Source organism: Orbicella franksi, chromosome 2, assembly GCF_964199315.1.
Source record: "Orbicella franksi chromosome 2, jaOrbFran1.1, whole genome shotgun sequence".
NCBI classification, from domain to species: Eukaryota; Metazoa; Cnidaria; class Anthozoa; order Scleractinia; family Merulinidae; genus Orbicella; species Orbicella franksi.
The window spans coordinates 29,104,300-29,120,547 of record NC_138146.1 but is presented as its reverse complement, the minus strand read 5'-3'; the positions used below and the strand labels follow the sequence as shown (position 1 = coordinate 29,120,547).

The window sequence follows — 16,248 nt, the reverse complement described above, 5'->3', positions numbered from 1 at the left end:
TATCAATGGCAAAGTCGGTTGTGCTAAACCAAGCCATTTTAATTCAGGCTTTCACTCGCATATAACTTTGTGGTATAATCAACAATAAGTAAAACAACGTTTGGAAAAGTCTATACGAGTGTCAGAAATGGAACGAACGCGATACAGTTACTATGGTTGTCAATGTTTTCAAATGTGCGATATGAGAAGATTCGTATGGAAAAAAAATTCGCTGGTTGCCAAAGCGAACAATATTTTATAAACACAATTCTTTGATTGTTCAAACTTTTAAAGGCACCATTAACTGTATTGTTAGCAGATGATGCAGTGCAAACTGTATTACGTAAAGGCACGCCGTTCCGAGCGTGTTTCTACCACGAGTATACCCTTTTTCTGTCTACCGTCCTTTTTTTTTTTTAAAAGAGAAACGATTTATATTGAAATGTAGTAAAAATTCAAGAAACTCAGGGCTACCTCCGGGTATAATATAAACACTCAGTTTCACATTTCGTTTAAACTATTTTTAATGGGATACCCTAAGGATGGTCATTTAGTGGACGATTTTCTCAATAAATTTTTCAACACGTCAGACCAATGATACATAGGTTCTTTAAAGGTCCATATTCACCCAATTTAAAATAACTTATTTCGTTCTTTTGTTAAGTTACTTGAGGAACTTTGGTTGTCATGGAAACGTGACGTTATCAGGCAAAGTTCTTTATCTAAGACATAAGAAGCACATTTTAGTATTTTCTCTCTTTATTTAATAAATATTTTACACAGCTTACATTTATTCATCCATATTTACATACAAATTGTACCGGACAAATTGAAATCTGCTTTTTCTTAAGGTTCTGCACAAACTATGCATACTTTATCTAATTACATATCTACATATTCTTCATTTCTCTTCCAATTACATTGCTACAGGTAAAAATGAAAATAGACCAGTGTAACTGCATTATGAGAATTCTTGGTTAGAAAAGATACAACCGAGATATTCTCGAATCAGAACAAAATTTTGTAATCTATTCGTTTGAGCTACTAAACCTTCTAAACAGGACTTCCCATTATAGCAGGTTTTTTACTTTGTTTGCTGGAAAAATTGCTGGTAGTAAATTGTAAATGCAATAAAGTCGGTCAATCTAACAACACAAACACCTTATTTTTGTTTAGGTGTTTCCATGACAACCAATATGTTAACGAATATTTAAAAATTAAGTGATTTTATTGGTATTCGAGGCTTTTAGATTCCAAATAATAATTTCCATTGAAGTATATCGACGACAGTTACACTTGTTTATCTCCATTTATCGATCTTAAGTATAGGGTCAGGTAAAATTACGGAGAAAACACTGATGCAGATCGCTTAAGAGAAGATTAGAAATACTATTTTTACCACGCTTATAGTGATGTTTTATCGGATAGTAAAACATCTGTTGCTCTTTCAAAACTCAAACAAAACTTTTAAATTTTGGAATGCTATCAGGCTGGCTTGGCTTAAGTAGAAATTATCCTAAATAGTTGCTCTCCATCTTGGCTTAGGTAAACATGCTGGTTTTAATAAGTGATTAATTTTCGCACTGTATTAAATCATGAAAGAGAAGCTGTTTTCTATTATAACGTTATTTTGGCAATCTGTTACTGAACTTTGTTGCACGATCCATAATTTTATATTTTAGCGCGGATATTCTTTTTCCTTAAAAAAATTATCTAATCCAAGCTTGTGCTGAAGCAAATAAGGCACAGGTTTTGCCGGTGGAACCAATGAGAATCGAATAAGTTTATTCTTCACTGCGAAAATAAATACATTAGTTAGAGCCTTTTATTCCTTTGAAATCAAATGAATAAAAATATGGAGAAATTAAATTTAATATACCATATTTTCTAAATAATCTACAACCCGGTATGGGATGCTTGTTCGTATAATTATTCTAAGCTTTTAAGCTATTGATATTCAGGAAATTGACTCTTATTGTGTTATGCCAAATAAATATGAAACATTAACAAAACTGTAAAATATTCGTTATGTCTTGTGTCGTATAGGCGTTCTTAGCAGTTCATAATTTGAAGATTTTTTACCCAATATTTTGCGCGCGATAAACGCCACGGTGGCTGTTCCAACGATGGCAGCCGCCACTCCACATCCTATGGCCACAGCTAACGCGGAGATGGATTCAGCTGATTTGGAAGGTATCTGATGAATCTAATATAAAGAAACATTATTTAAATTAATTTAAGTCAGCATGGAACTTCTACGAGTAATAACCAAAAAGCATATCAAATATGTCTCATGGTCATGGGTGCAGGGTGAACGTTTTAGTTCATGGGCAGTACAACGAATATCTTCGGACAAATACAGTAAAAACCCATGCGTAAAAACCTACATTTTTTTTTTCAAGTCTGGTAAAATAGGATCCTGTATTTTGGGGTAGTTATAGGCAATTTAGGCTAAGTAGGTTCTTAACTTCTATGAAGGATATATAGTTGTTGATTACCAGGAAAATAAATAAAGTTGGGTTGGTCTTTAAATATTCATTATTTATTCACAACTGTATTAGATATTTTGTTGTAATATAAATTCACACTGTAACCAACATAAAAGAACCTGCCTAACCTTGTTTGACTAAACAGGGTCTTATATTTTTTGGTATTTAAATGGCTTTCATGCTATTATCTTACCACTTTTATGCTTTTAAGATGTTTCATTGATTTTGACTGGTTTCGAGCCATTTTGAAGGTTTTCGGACGTTTTTGAAGAATCGGGAAATACAAGATGGCGGATCCAAGATGGCGATTGCTAAGAAATCATGATGTAATTACCACGCGACACGGCATCATCATCTCCATGCTGCTTATCTCTAAGAAAATATATTTGTACATACTATATAACCTCAAAGTTTCAGTATTGTTGCATTTAATATTGTCGAAGTTACCGCGGAGAGGCGGATTACGCGCTACCGGAATGAAGCTCCGTCCAAATAGGTTCGAATAGCTACAGAGTTGACCAAAGTTAATCAGTAGGATTTAACTTCTTTTTAAGCCATTTTTTCGAATGAGAATTTACCGAGAACCGAAGAAAGAAAACACTGAGGGGAAGGTAGTTCTATTGGAATATTTGATTATTATCTTTACCTTGATATCCATCTCTGCCTCTTGGTCCATTTTTGTGAATAACACTTCCCCTCCTGAAGTTGAATAAATTTTCCTATCTAAGAATAGCAACGAAAACGTATCACACTAGCATAACTGTGCTGTGTTCTTAAGATTAGAGACTTCACCAATGGGCAAGTACGATTACTATAGACTGTGAGGGTGAAGAAGAAATTCCTAAACATAAACGCACACGACCGTATTCATAATACAAAGTAAACTCTCATCCTCTTGAAGTATCATTATGATACACTACTTTACGTGATCTTTTTTACCTTGTTAGCAATGCAGTTTAATTCAGGCGTTTGTATTTACTATTCGTTAAAAGAGTGATACTAATACTAACACTAAAAATTTTGATTAAGACCAGAAAGTACGAGTTTAGATTCCCTTTCTTTCCCTTTACATTGCTGAAGAAGATTAATCTTCTTTCCGTCAGCTCCAGGTTTTGTAAGCACATAGAATTCGAAGGTAAAGGGTAAAAGCTACTTTATATTTGTGTAATTCGTCCCTAGATCGTGTAATTTATGATTCACGCCTCTTTTAAAGAACCATTTATTTCTAAAAGTTACCAGTACTGTCGAATTCGAGGAAGAAGGGTAAAGCTACTTAATCTATATTGTGTGCAGTTTACTCCTGGCTTATGCAGTCTATAGTTCACGCTTCATGTAAGAAAACACATTTATATCTTAGTTTGTTTCTCACCTCCATTTGTTTTGTTACAAAACTGCCCTTCCCATCCTATCTCACAATAACACGTTGTTGAATTAGTGGAATTGTCGATGCATCTTCCATTTTCACATGGCGGGTTACACGTTACTAAAATGGCAAATAAAAACTTACTATTATTTCATGTATATTGATATGAATCTCATATCCATGCTCCATGAGGAGTAAACAGCATAATTAATTTAAGAACACCAGAACTCAATTTGGCTGTAAAGCCACTAGCATGCAACCTTATTATTGTGTTTTAAGTTTGGTATCTCAAAATTAAAGAGCAACTTACTGATCAGTTTTAAATCTCTTTTTACTGCAAATGGAGTAAAGTTATATGAACCAGACTAAGAAGTGATTCACATCGGCTTCAAGCCTTTTTGAGCTCTTCTTGCGCGATGAGTCAATGATTCTTTTTCAGTTGATCCTCCAACAACGGTATCAAACAAATGCCACAGATCATGGTGTTTTTCTTGACTTCTCTAGCCTTTCTTAAAAAAAACATTGTGTACTCACGCATGTCTTGGCAGAGGTGCCCAAAGTATCCTGGCTCACAAACACATGTATCGTTGAAAGAGCATTTCCCATACTCTCCACAGCCAGACGAGCCACAGAAACCTGGCAAATCGTTCAAAAGTAAAATTGATAAACTCCGCACAATTGTTACGCGGCTTTCAAAGCCTAAAATTAAATATCCTATTCGTATCCCTTGATGCACTTGACGACATCTTAGTTAATTGAGTCTGATTCCGGTTATTGACCCTCGCAATGTTATAATTGGTTCAATACATATAGATCATGGATTGTAAACTTTGTTTAAATTTTACAGCTGATTTACGTAAGCTCTTTTACAGGGTATTTGTGAATGACTTCGTCTCCCCCGAAATACTGGGGTGCAGCCAATCCATCTAACGTTATCTGCAGCATTTTGTCAGACAGACTAAACGATCCGCCAGAATAGTGTCTTTTATGGCCAAATAACGACCATACTCAGGTTCAAATCTTGACCCCTCCAAAATAGTGGGGAGGGGAAACCAAGGCAGAAACTACCAAACTACCACACCGCTCTCAAAGAAAGGCGTTGGTTAACTTGCCTTCAGTAGCAGTGTCGTTGCAGCTTGATCCTTCAAAGCCTCTATCACATGTGCATTTGTCTTTAGCTGTACAAACTCCAGAAACGCACGGAGACCTACACGTGCCTAGATACGAATAAAATAAGAAAGAACCATTCACTTGCTTGGACATAAGGCAGATTCCTCAAATACTTGCTACCTTACCTTTATCCTTTATTCTCTTGCCATTTCTCTTGTTCATGTAGACAACCGTCGGAGAGAACTTTTCATCTTCCACAGGTATACTCTGACAAAGCTCGTCACCATAACACTCGACAGAATGGCACTTGTTATCTACCAGGAAAGCAACCTCGCAGGTTTTCCCTCTGCAACATTTTTCAATGCAGTCCTCTACACTCTCCACCATTCCAAGCTCTTTAAGTTCCCCAGCTGTCTTGCCTCCTCTCAGAGTGTGGTTGGTTATAATTCTGCTTGGTATGCACTGATCTGGACCTTTCTGAGCTGTAGGAAAAAAAGTGTATTTTTTAAATTTCGATTTATATGTAAGACATAGAGATGTCGTACAGTTATGCAAATAAACTTTGGATTTGTGGGTTTTCTAGTGCTCTAAAGTGCTGTTAGATCCTCAGAATTCTTCATTGAAAGGTAGATGCATTTAGAAACGTGCATTGTCCTTTTTTTCAGGGGAAACTCAGGACTTGGCCATGATATGCTAAACAAGGCAAAATATGGCACTAAGATCGCGCTTAAAATGTCGAAAATTTACAGAGTGGCTTTCCAATTGAAATTAGACAACGGTATGCACTACTTTTACCATTTATTGCGAGAGATGTTTTCTATTTTCTTGGTTGATGCAAAACATTTCCGTGAAATGCTTAAGCTAATCAAGCCAAACACGTCGTCTTTGTCACATGTCTCTTCTTTTAACTCTAAATTATTCATTAACCCAGTACTAGAGACATTTAAGAAAGGTGTATGAGTTATGCAAAAAAAAGAGAAGAAAAAAAACGCATATGTTATTTTATATTACTTGAGGTTTCAAAAAACTGCACAGACAGAAGTTTAACTTACTGTATTTTGCCATCCCTTGTGTTTTCTTGAATTGCTCCAAATCATCTCCTTTCCCTCCACCTCGAACCACGTGAGAAATTCGCACGCTCCTATTGGCTGCAATAGATGGCACAGCCGGAATACTTTCGCAAAGCTTCTCACTGAAACAGCTTACTGAATAACACACGTGACCTGGCATAAAAGCTACGTCACACTTTTGATCCTGACAACACGCATCAACGCATGTCTGCATGTCTCTCAGGTAACCGAGCTTGGTGAAGTTCCCGGCTTTGATTCCGCCACGCAACGTGACGTCATGCTTTATGTCCAAATGAGTGCAAGTGGGTAACTTGACGGTGTCCAAGACTTGAGCGTTTTCTCCTTTCTGGTCCATGAGAAACATTTGGAATACTGCAATGTTGTGAATAAAATACTATAAATCAAAATGAATTGACTTTCACTAGCAGATGGAAGATGTAAAGCGTGCATAAAGAATGAAATTTAGGCTTTCCACAGTGACGAGCGACAATATGACTACATTTGAAGTCTGTTATAGTCTGAATTCTCATCACTTACATACTTGAGTATATGTAAATTTCGTTCAAAAATATAGTATGGATAACTAGAAACTTATTGCTCGTGGATTTTAAAGAGTTAGTAGTAGCAAAGACATTATAGGAATGCACACCTTGAGCTCTGGTCGCCGCTTTGAGTAACATCAGGTACAACAGAAAATGAATGGAACGGAGCATCATAAATCTCCGGATCTCTCAAAACTAACTTTGTTTGGCCTTCAATCACCTGTAAAACCCAAAAAGGCATCGTTAGTTCTCGAGGCACCAGTAGGCACATAAGGCCATGAAAGCATAATTAATGCACATAAATAAAGAGTAAAACTGAGTGATCCACTCAGCGAAAAGACTAGGTTGGACGGTCCTTAGATCGACAACAATGGTGAGCTATTTTTAGCAATAATTTAATTTAAAAATCCCTTTAAAGAAGCTAGTCAGTGTATCGAAAATGGTAACACTGTAAAGGGTGGTAGAAACTTATTTCGTAATGTAGTTTGGCCAAACGTTATCATTGGTCGATTTTTAGCGATCTGGCTCACCCTATTTGTTGACTGTACATACAAAGCATGCTGCATTGTTGTTTTCGATTTCGGGGTTATAATTGGTTCTTACGCAAGTTTGACCGCAAATGAATGTTAGAATGTTAATCGTCATAACTGAAGAGATTAAATAATCGTAACGAAAATGGACGAAGAATTAGTATGTAGATATGCGATATTTTCTTTAGCATGGAGTTGCATTTTACAAAGTCGTACTCACGATGGAAAATGTACAATTTTCAATTCTGCTCTTGTGAGGTTCGTGACCCATAATACTCTAGATTTGTTACTCCCAAAAGCCCTTGCGGTATATTTAACAAACAAGAACGCACATGTGGATTTAGTTCGCTGTTTCCCGCTCGATACACTGTCGAGATCCTGTTTTGAAGCTTTATCGGCGAGGGAGTAACACTCTGCTCTACTGATTTTTAGTTAGTTTGTGACTGTTGACACCGAGATTAGTTTCCACTCAACAAGTCCTCGCCTTTATATTTTTAAATGATAATAAAAAGACACACTCCACGATCATTGACCATAAGCACGACATTTCTTCAGGTCTTCTAGCCAAAAAAAAAAAAAAAAAAAAGAAAAAAGGGAGAAGTAGCGATACTGTTATTAATCTCAAGTTAGTAATTCACGGTATACACTCTTAATACTGATAAGTGAAAACTACTAAAATAAAAACATTGAGTTATGCAATAACATGCAGTTGTTGTTAATGATCTTGTGTCCAAGTCACGAACCGTCTGACAATGTGACAATTTTAAGTCGTTTAAGTCTGACAATAGAAAGAGTGCAGAAACTCAGTAAGCAGAAGATCTTTCCTCAGTTTTCACGACATGATGTAGATTATGTGCTTCTTCGCGACATTATATTTCACAACCATTCCCCTAAATATAAAAACAAAAAATCTCGTCGCTAAAATTCCTTGTAAAATAACCATGGCGTTGGAAAATCATGAAATTTCGGCCCAAGGCAACAAGTGTTTTCGAGCTCATTCTGTAAGTGCGCGCTTCGACCAGGTTTATGCCAGGTTTGTGCTGGTTTAAGATAGACAATAATTTAGTCCACAAGACACAAGACAGATAAGCAATCGGAAAGGTAAGGACACCGCTTAAAATACATCAATACGGTGTGCTAACACTCACAAATAAAACACTAACTCACCTTAAATTAAGGTAGGAGGTTTTTTGCCTTCATCGTTGCCAAATTTCCAGCTGAAAAAGGATGAAAGCTTAAACCTGAACCTTCCAAGGATCAAAATTACGTCAACCTTTTGCTTGAAATCAAGAACGACGGCAGCTTTACCTTCATAAAATTTTCATGATAATCAGCTGATTTTTCTGGCTAAATTTGGAAGCTTCAGATTGATTTCAGAACCTCGACTCCGGGTACCGTCAGCGAGGCGCGAAAACGCGGGAAAATTGGATTGAGCTTTGCAATGGCTTCGAATTTGAGTTATCAAATCAACTCTGCCAGTTTTACGATACAAATACCTACTCATCAGTGTACCAGTGGTAAAAAAAAATCTGACAATCCAACAGGTTGGCGCAGTGTTTTCCATACGAATTCCACGCTCAGTTGTCACGAAACATAAACATACTAACAACGGAACTGCCTTGTAACTCGTTACATTTGATTATCCATTAACTGCGCTCAAAATATCCGATTGTGTCTTAAAGAATACCTTGCACACCTTGTTTGGTTAAACGCTTTCTTCCAAACTTAAGTGAATTTAAAGTGTTTAACTCTGCATGTGGGCGGTGTTTTTCTTGACTAACTATGGGAAGTGCCCAGTCATAGCATTGCAGGTGATCTACACACTGACAGAAAGCCGTGTTCACAACCGTGTCCAAATTCAGGGACGGAATATTTCACGCGCTGTTTGGCACAACATGTGGTTTTGAGCTGCAGGAGGTTATCTCAGAGGGGAAGACGCTATGATTCGTTCAAAAAGAATTCAAAACGCTGGGAAAGAAAAGAAGCTTTTGTGCCCTATGAGGATTAAAATGTTTGGTCCATTTATAAAGCAGATTAATTAGCTCACTGTGAAGTTATCCTCCAAGACTTTTGTTTTCGTTTCTTTTTCGATGTTTCTATGCAATTCGTTTGAAGACGAACAACATTATTTCGATTCTGAGTCGTGGATATTTAGAGTTTTTAACAGATCACATGACAAATCATTTGACCATTCGGTGGAGAAAGTTTTTATCTGTCTTAAATTATTTGAGAAATAACTGACAGTTTTCAGTCAGGGTTCCCACAATAAAATAGGACCATCTTATCGTGAACAAATCACCCGTTTTAAGTCTTTCAAGGAATGGTCTCTCTTTATTCAAGTAACAATTAAAAGAAAAATTAATAGTTTTCAAGGAAACTCATTCGAGGCTTTACGGGACATAATATTGCTAAATAATTGGAATTTTCATCGAGGGAGTACTGTCGCTGTCGCCTTATTTAGTCAATGATGTTGCTAAGTAGCAAGAGAAGCATTCTTCCTCTTACAAATCTGTCCATATTACCATTGTCCAGCGGAGTTAACGAGCAAGAGCACACCATTAACCTGCCAATTGCTTTCTTATTTTAGTTCGGGGTGGGGGTGGGGTAGGTGAAGGTGGGATAGGGGGAAGGGTACGTGCAGTGCCGGGGGTTAAACGGGAGTGGGAAATAGGTCTATTACATCTCTCTGCAGAGTGTTATCAATAAACCATACCAAACATGTATCTAAAACAACACTTTAATACATGGTATGTATTATTTTATGTTTAATTTTTTTTATAAGACAGTTGCAACTAGGAATAAGTTAGTGCCTATACAGAGTTTAATCTAACCAAACCCTATGAAAATGGTTTATGGGTTATCAATACAAGCTTTTTCTTTGTATACAGCGTTTTCACTCACGTGACGTCCAAGAGTTCACCTAATCCACCAAGAGTGTTTTGGAAATTCGACGTCATGTGAAAACACTCCATAGATAAATTTTTAAACATTTATAAACATGATTGACAAGTTTGATCACATTTGAGAACGTGAGATGCAGTGCAGTGTCTCAACACTTATCTGGATTATATTCTTGCGATGAAAATAAGACATAGAATCTGAAACACCAGCAACAACAACAACTATCAAAAGCAATTTAGTTATCATCATTGCAGTGTTTCAAATTTGAAAGCGTCTTTATCGCTTTAATATACCTGGTTTAGTGTATAATAACAGGAATGACTCCCTGAGTCTGAATGGGTTAATCGTCCATACAAACAACAGTCCAGTGTAAGAAAAAGTGTTCAAATAGGCCTGCAGATATACAAGGGGGTAACCACAGTTTGTGTTGGTGACGGCTTTGGGATACTAGCGAAAGCTTCACAAAAACAGACTCTGTTTCGACTCTCAATGGAATTTCAGTTAAAGCATTGTTTAAAATCTTTATCTCTAGTGAGATAACCAATTCAGGAAGCGTACTGCCGTCTAATCTAAGGTCCTTGGAGTTTTAAATTATTTTCATTTTATAAAATACGCTACTCCTACAAGACCTGCTGAAAGTTATCGTTTTAAAACAAAACCGCTTCCCGAATTTACAAATCAATACATTAAATGCGCCATTAGAAAAATAATGTGAACGTATTTGCGGCTTTTCTGACCAACAGCTTCTCTAACAAAGTTTGTTGATCACTCTGCATTGTGAAAGGGCACTGCCAGCACTCCAGACTGTATTAAACAACAGGAATTTTAAAAATCCCTTAAATTATGGAATAAGATCGTTATGAATCCATCAAAGCAAACCATAACAAAAAAGTGATTTCCTGACGGCAAGCAATATTGTTAAAACTTCTCACTAAACAAGAGTCTAAGGGATTTCTAGTAAGATTAAAAAACTTGACCTCCCCGTATGTTTTCGCGGTCGCCCATTATGCGATCCCTTGCCGTCCTGAATAAGATTCACATTCTAGTGAATAATTTTTATTTGCCAAGAAATATTCCAAAAAGCAATCAGCTATTGCTAGTTTCCTGTTATTTAACTATGATTTTTTAAGCTTTTCAGAATTACGCTAAAATATCAGTGACAGTTCTCCTTTGAAGTAGAGTGTGAACATGCCCAGCATATGTGTCATGTTAACATGTAGATTATGATTTGTTATTGTCAATCAAACGTCTTGTCATCACAATCACACCAGCCACACCAACTGCAACAGCCACAGTCCCACAGCCAATCGCTACTACCATGTCGATAACATCAGAAGACCGCTTTGTTCGTTTTGTGTTTCCAGTCTAAAAACAGAAATATCAGAATCATTGTCAGTCTTGAGTTGCGCAAAGGACCTACGTCTTCCTCAATGCGGTTTAGGAGACATGAGATGAGTGACATGTTCAGTTGTATGTTAGATTATAATGTCAGCTTCTTATAACGCAATGTCAATTCTTGAAATAGTATGTTAAAACAAGCAAATATTTCCTAGCTAAGAAGTTGTATTTATTGGAACTATCCACGGCATAGCTTCAAGCAAACAAAGAGCTTCGACATGAGGAGGTCTCAAGAACGATTCTTGATATTGCTGATCAACGCCCTGATCATCTCACCGTAGTGACTACAGAGAAAAAACCTGCAACTCACTCCAAAGGCTGTCACCGTGGTCATGTCATCTTCTCCATCGTCGACAATAAAAGGTTCTGTCGTTTCTGTCCCGGAAGCTTTCTCTTGAAGGTTTTCTTCAATGGCGGGTTCCCCTTTTCCTTCTCCTGCGTAATGAAAAGGATCTTGTAAATATGCCGAAATGTTATCTTGATAAATCGGAAATCAAAAGGAAGTAAATGTTCAAGGTATCGACGATAGAAGTGATAGTATAAGTAAATGGAAAATCTGAATTAATTTCGGTGGGAATTGCAACTAAAAGCTCCTGTGGCAATGCACTTTTGACTGGGCTACAAGAAATTATGAAATTGACTCAGCTTAGATTGAACATTCCATGAAAATGATAAACTTGTAATCCAAAACTTCAAATATTAACAATAAGCCCCATAGTTTATACAGAAAAGGAGCCGTAGTGAGGAAATAATAGTAACCACGAGATAGAAATCGTTTTAGATCTCATAAATCTGAAAATTGCTTTAACTGCTGTTGGCACCTTTCACTTGTGATCATATTAGCAGTATTTTCCTCGCCTTACATTTTCCTTCGAAGTACATCTTCAAGTCTTCGAAGGAAACGTTATACTTAGCATCAATGTTCATTCATATGTATTTTTATTAACTTTTACCGACAATCACGAAACAAGTCATTACATAATGCCAGGTAACAAAGGAGAAGACGTACCTTTCGTCGTCTTAGCTTTTGGTTTGGACACCACAGAAAGCATCGTGTCAAACTTGGGGTTATCAGACTGCTTGAGGGCACACGAGTCCGAATTAAAACACTTGACTAGATAACAGTTTTTATTGACCATGAAGGCAACATCACATCTCCTAGACCCACAACAGTGTCCCAGGCATTCGTCCATCTTGTTTATTCCCGCCATTTTGTAATATTTTCCAGCCTTGGCGCCCTTACTTAGGGTGACATTATAGTTCACTGCACTTTTCTTACAAGGTGTCTTGTCAGACGAGATCAATTCCAGATTCGCGGCTAGAAGAGAAGCAGATAAAGTGTGTTATCGATAAAAAAAATCAAATAAAATCCGCTATATGAATGTTAACAGCAGAATAGAGAAACTGTGAACAAGAAAAGGCCAAAATGATAGGAAGCACTTCTGGTTGATTTTTTTCAAAACGTGGTTCATGAAAAGTAAGCTCTAGTTGGTGAATAAGGTAATTGTTCATTTTAACCTTATTTAGCCAAGAGTTCTTCTGACTTGAAATCCAAGATGGATAATCAAAGATGGCGGACATCTTAAAACCTGTGACGTATTTTTGACGATATACGTCGTCATGATTGACACGCGGTTATCACATAGTAAACAATTTGTATTCTTAACACACAAGATGAATTTGATTGCTACTGAGTGAATACTTTTGGAGATACATAACGGAGCACAAAGTGCCTCCCCTAGGCTCACGAACAAACAAAAACCAAATTAAATAGGGACCAACAAGATAAGAGGGTTAAGGAAAGGTAATATAAGGGACCAAAGGATAGAAAAAAACACTGGCAGTCTCATAATATTTCGGTGAAAATCGTGAAATCGGTATCAACCAAGATTGAACAATCCAGCTCTATCACAGACTATGCCCTGGGATACATAAAAAAGATGAAAAGATCAATTTAATCAAATAAGTTTAATTACAGCATGCCGAATGATTTAGTCGTTGATCGAGATAACAAATTATCGCAAAATTTCTTGCTATCCTACCTGCGATACTAAGATGTGAAAGTAAAAATAAACAAGCCAAATTCACAACGGTCTCCATTTCTCCGTTTTCCCCACTTCCTACGCATATGAAAGAGAAGAAAATCAACAATAGTACATTAGAACCTTTTTCAAAACCCTATATTTGACAGAAACAGTATGAACATTCTTTCCAATCTTTTTAAATAATGGTTAGTCATGTTCTGCACCTACAATTGTAGTTTGTACTGATTTCTCTCACTCCTCCTGCCTACCCAGTTAGTCTCTGCCCAGTCTTACTCATGCATCCACACTCTCTGCAAGGAGAGGTCACCTGTGCCTCGGTCGAGGTTTGCAATTAATGAAAATATATGTTTTGCAACGTATCCCATAAGTAGCCCCAACTTAGCCTACAAGAAGGTAAGGTTTGCAGATTTTGGTGAACTAAACTTCATTACGATTTCTTGTTGAAGTCATAGTATGAGACTAATTCTTCCGTCCACAGCCTACAGCTGTTACTCTTGCGCAGATTTTATTTTGCCCGCACCCTCAATGATCTCGAGAGAAAGTAGACGGTCTGTAAAGAAACTAAGTAGAACTACAATTTAGAAACACGAAATAAACAGCAGCATTCTCCAAAACCACCGTGTCAACTCAAGTAATTTTAATCCCGACCGTCTCACCGCTACCAGAAAAAGACAGATTAGGACAAACATATGCTTCAGAAGATAATCCGGAATAGTCAGTCTTTAATCTTTAAGCATTTGTTGGATATGGAAACCGACCAACCAATTAAGGAGCGTGCATCATTTGAACCGAAAATTAATAGCCGAAGAAGGCTAATGGATTTTAATTCTTAGCTTATTTTACGCGGCTGCCGTGAAATGTTCAATTAAGATGATTGTGTTATTACGTTTTATATTGGATGTTTGTCATCAACATTCCGGAATTGAACGAAAGCAAATGTAGGTCCAGTTCACGGAGTTTCGCTTTATGGCTTTTAAATAATGGTTAAAAATTAAAATACCCCAAAGCTCCAATTTACTCGGTTAAAAATATCTGAAAAAGCAATAGAACAGTTTATAAACTGGAAACCGCCGTGTAGTTGTACAACAAACTGAGAATGGGGCACCAGAAAAACAGCTCATGGATAACATAAACTTGTTAATGCCAAAATTGCATTCGTATTTTAAACTACTGTATTTTTCCTGTTTTAAGTTTTCTTTTTCTTCCAACAAGAAGCTAGATGGAAACCTTGTTGCGATTTATTTTTGTATAATATAAAAAGTAATGTATCGGTTTCGCAAGAAATATATGAACTCTCCCATGACTTGTGAGATCGCGGAGCGTTTACTGTTGTTGACAATGCTTTTGGAGGTTGTAAATGTAGACTTTGCTTGATCTAACAAGCGATTCTCTATAATTTAAAACAATAAAATAAATCAAGGCATACATCCATTTACTTACCAAAGAAAATCGCGATTTCCGGAGCTCGTTAGGAAAAGATGAAGTCACTCTAGTCCCTAGAGACCATTACTAATAAAATCGAAGCTGGAGCATGCGCAGTGCAGAGGGTAGAATAGTACCTGCCAGTGACGACTGGTATGTTATGACAGTAACAATGTGTTTAGAATGACTTGTCACAGTAATTGTGTCTGTAATATCACCATGTTAATCGATCAAGCATCTCCTGTAAATAAACTTATTTGGCGTTTAGCAAAAGTCTCTTGCGTTTTGCTGGCTTCATTCGGACGATCAGTTACGTTACTTGGTTGATTTTCTGTATATTAGTCTCCACTGAGCTCGCGTACATTTTGCAGGATTGTTGCTAACCTAAAATGACGTATCACCATTTTGACAAATGCTTGTCACGACTGACTGAGTGCTTCGTCAGTTTAGATAACAATCAGGCGGCCCGATGAGCCACCAAGCGGAGCACTATAACCATAAGAACAAAACCTCGTGCATGCATAGGAATAGAAAGCCAGGCAACTCTTTTTCATTACAACACAGGCACGCTTTATTTGTGTTGTTCAGAAATGGGCTATACCGCTGGCTAATTGACACGGAAGGCTCGTTAATTTACCTGTCGGCAAGCTTCGAGTTATTGTCGAGTTTGCTCCGATGACAGGGCTGAGTATCTTCGAAATTATTGAGCTCAGATGAATGAATAGGACTTGTGACTTTTGGGCGGCGATTCAGTGGATGTATTTCAAAAGAATTCAACAATGCGGCTTAATTATTGTCCCTTAAGTGCGTATCCTTTTGTTCTTTGAAGCGTGGTGATTGCGAAAAAAATGTCACCTCGTGTTTTCATCTCTTTCCACCGAAAAACGTTTCGCTCATAAGCGGCAAAGGTAATATCGGTTTATTATTGATATGCATTTTACAAGCTTGATCGCAAAAAACACTGGCTTTAAAATACAATATTCTGATTCGTAAGCCTTACCGTGCTTTTGAAGAACTGCGTCCAGATGTTTGTATCCCTTCTTCTTTACGTGAGTTTTCAATCCAAGTGTAAGAAGAAATGAATTGTCAATCTTGAAGAACTTTTTGTTCCCAACGAACGTCGCTTTCAAGTTTTCTGGCCACATTTGCGGGACAAAACGTAAATAAACTTATTTGGCGTTTAGCAAAAGTCTCTTGCGTTTTGCTGGCTTCATTCGGACGATCAGTTACGTTACTTGGTTGATTTTCTGTATATTAGTCTCCACTGAGCTCGCGTACATTTTGCAGGATTGTTGCTAACCTAAAATGACGTATCACCATTTTGACAAATGCTTGTCACGACTGACTGAGTGCTTCGTCAGTTTAGATAACAATCAGGCGGCCCGATGAGCCACCAAGC

General features: G+C 37.1%; 2 protein-coding genes across 2 annotated transcripts; both read right to left on the bottom strand.

The window, feature by feature from the left end:
• Positions 1–738: 738 nt before the first annotated feature.
• On the bottom strand, positions 739–6,908 carry LOC145469522 (uncharacterized). Its single transcript, XM_081453268.1, has 8 exons — positions 6,661–6,908; positions 5,994–6,383; positions 5,127–5,423; positions 4,944–5,048; positions 4,366–4,467; positions 3,838–3,951; positions 3,115–3,191; positions 739–2,185 (listed from the first exon to the last, which is right to left on the bottom strand). Exons 1-8 carry the CDS (start codon positions 6,725–6,727, stop codon positions 2,006–2,008), a joined length of 1,332 nt encoding a protein of 443 aa, XP_081309394.1. The 5' UTR covers positions 6,728–6,908; the 3' UTR covers positions 739–2,005.
• A 2,434-nt stretch (positions 6,909–9,342) lies between these two features.
• On the bottom strand, positions 9,343–15,298 carry LOC145469512 (uncharacterized). Its single transcript, XM_081453258.1, has 5 exons — positions 14,868–15,298; positions 13,425–13,502; positions 12,392–12,700; positions 11,693–11,817; positions 9,343–11,349 (listed from the first exon to the last, which is right to left on the bottom strand). Exons 2-5 carry the CDS (start codon positions 13,480–13,482, stop codon positions 11,206–11,208), a joined length of 636 nt encoding a protein of 211 aa, XP_081309384.1. The 5' UTR covers positions 13,483–13,502; positions 14,868–15,298; the 3' UTR covers positions 9,343–11,205.
• Between the last annotated feature and the right edge of the window lie 950 nt (positions 15,299–16,248).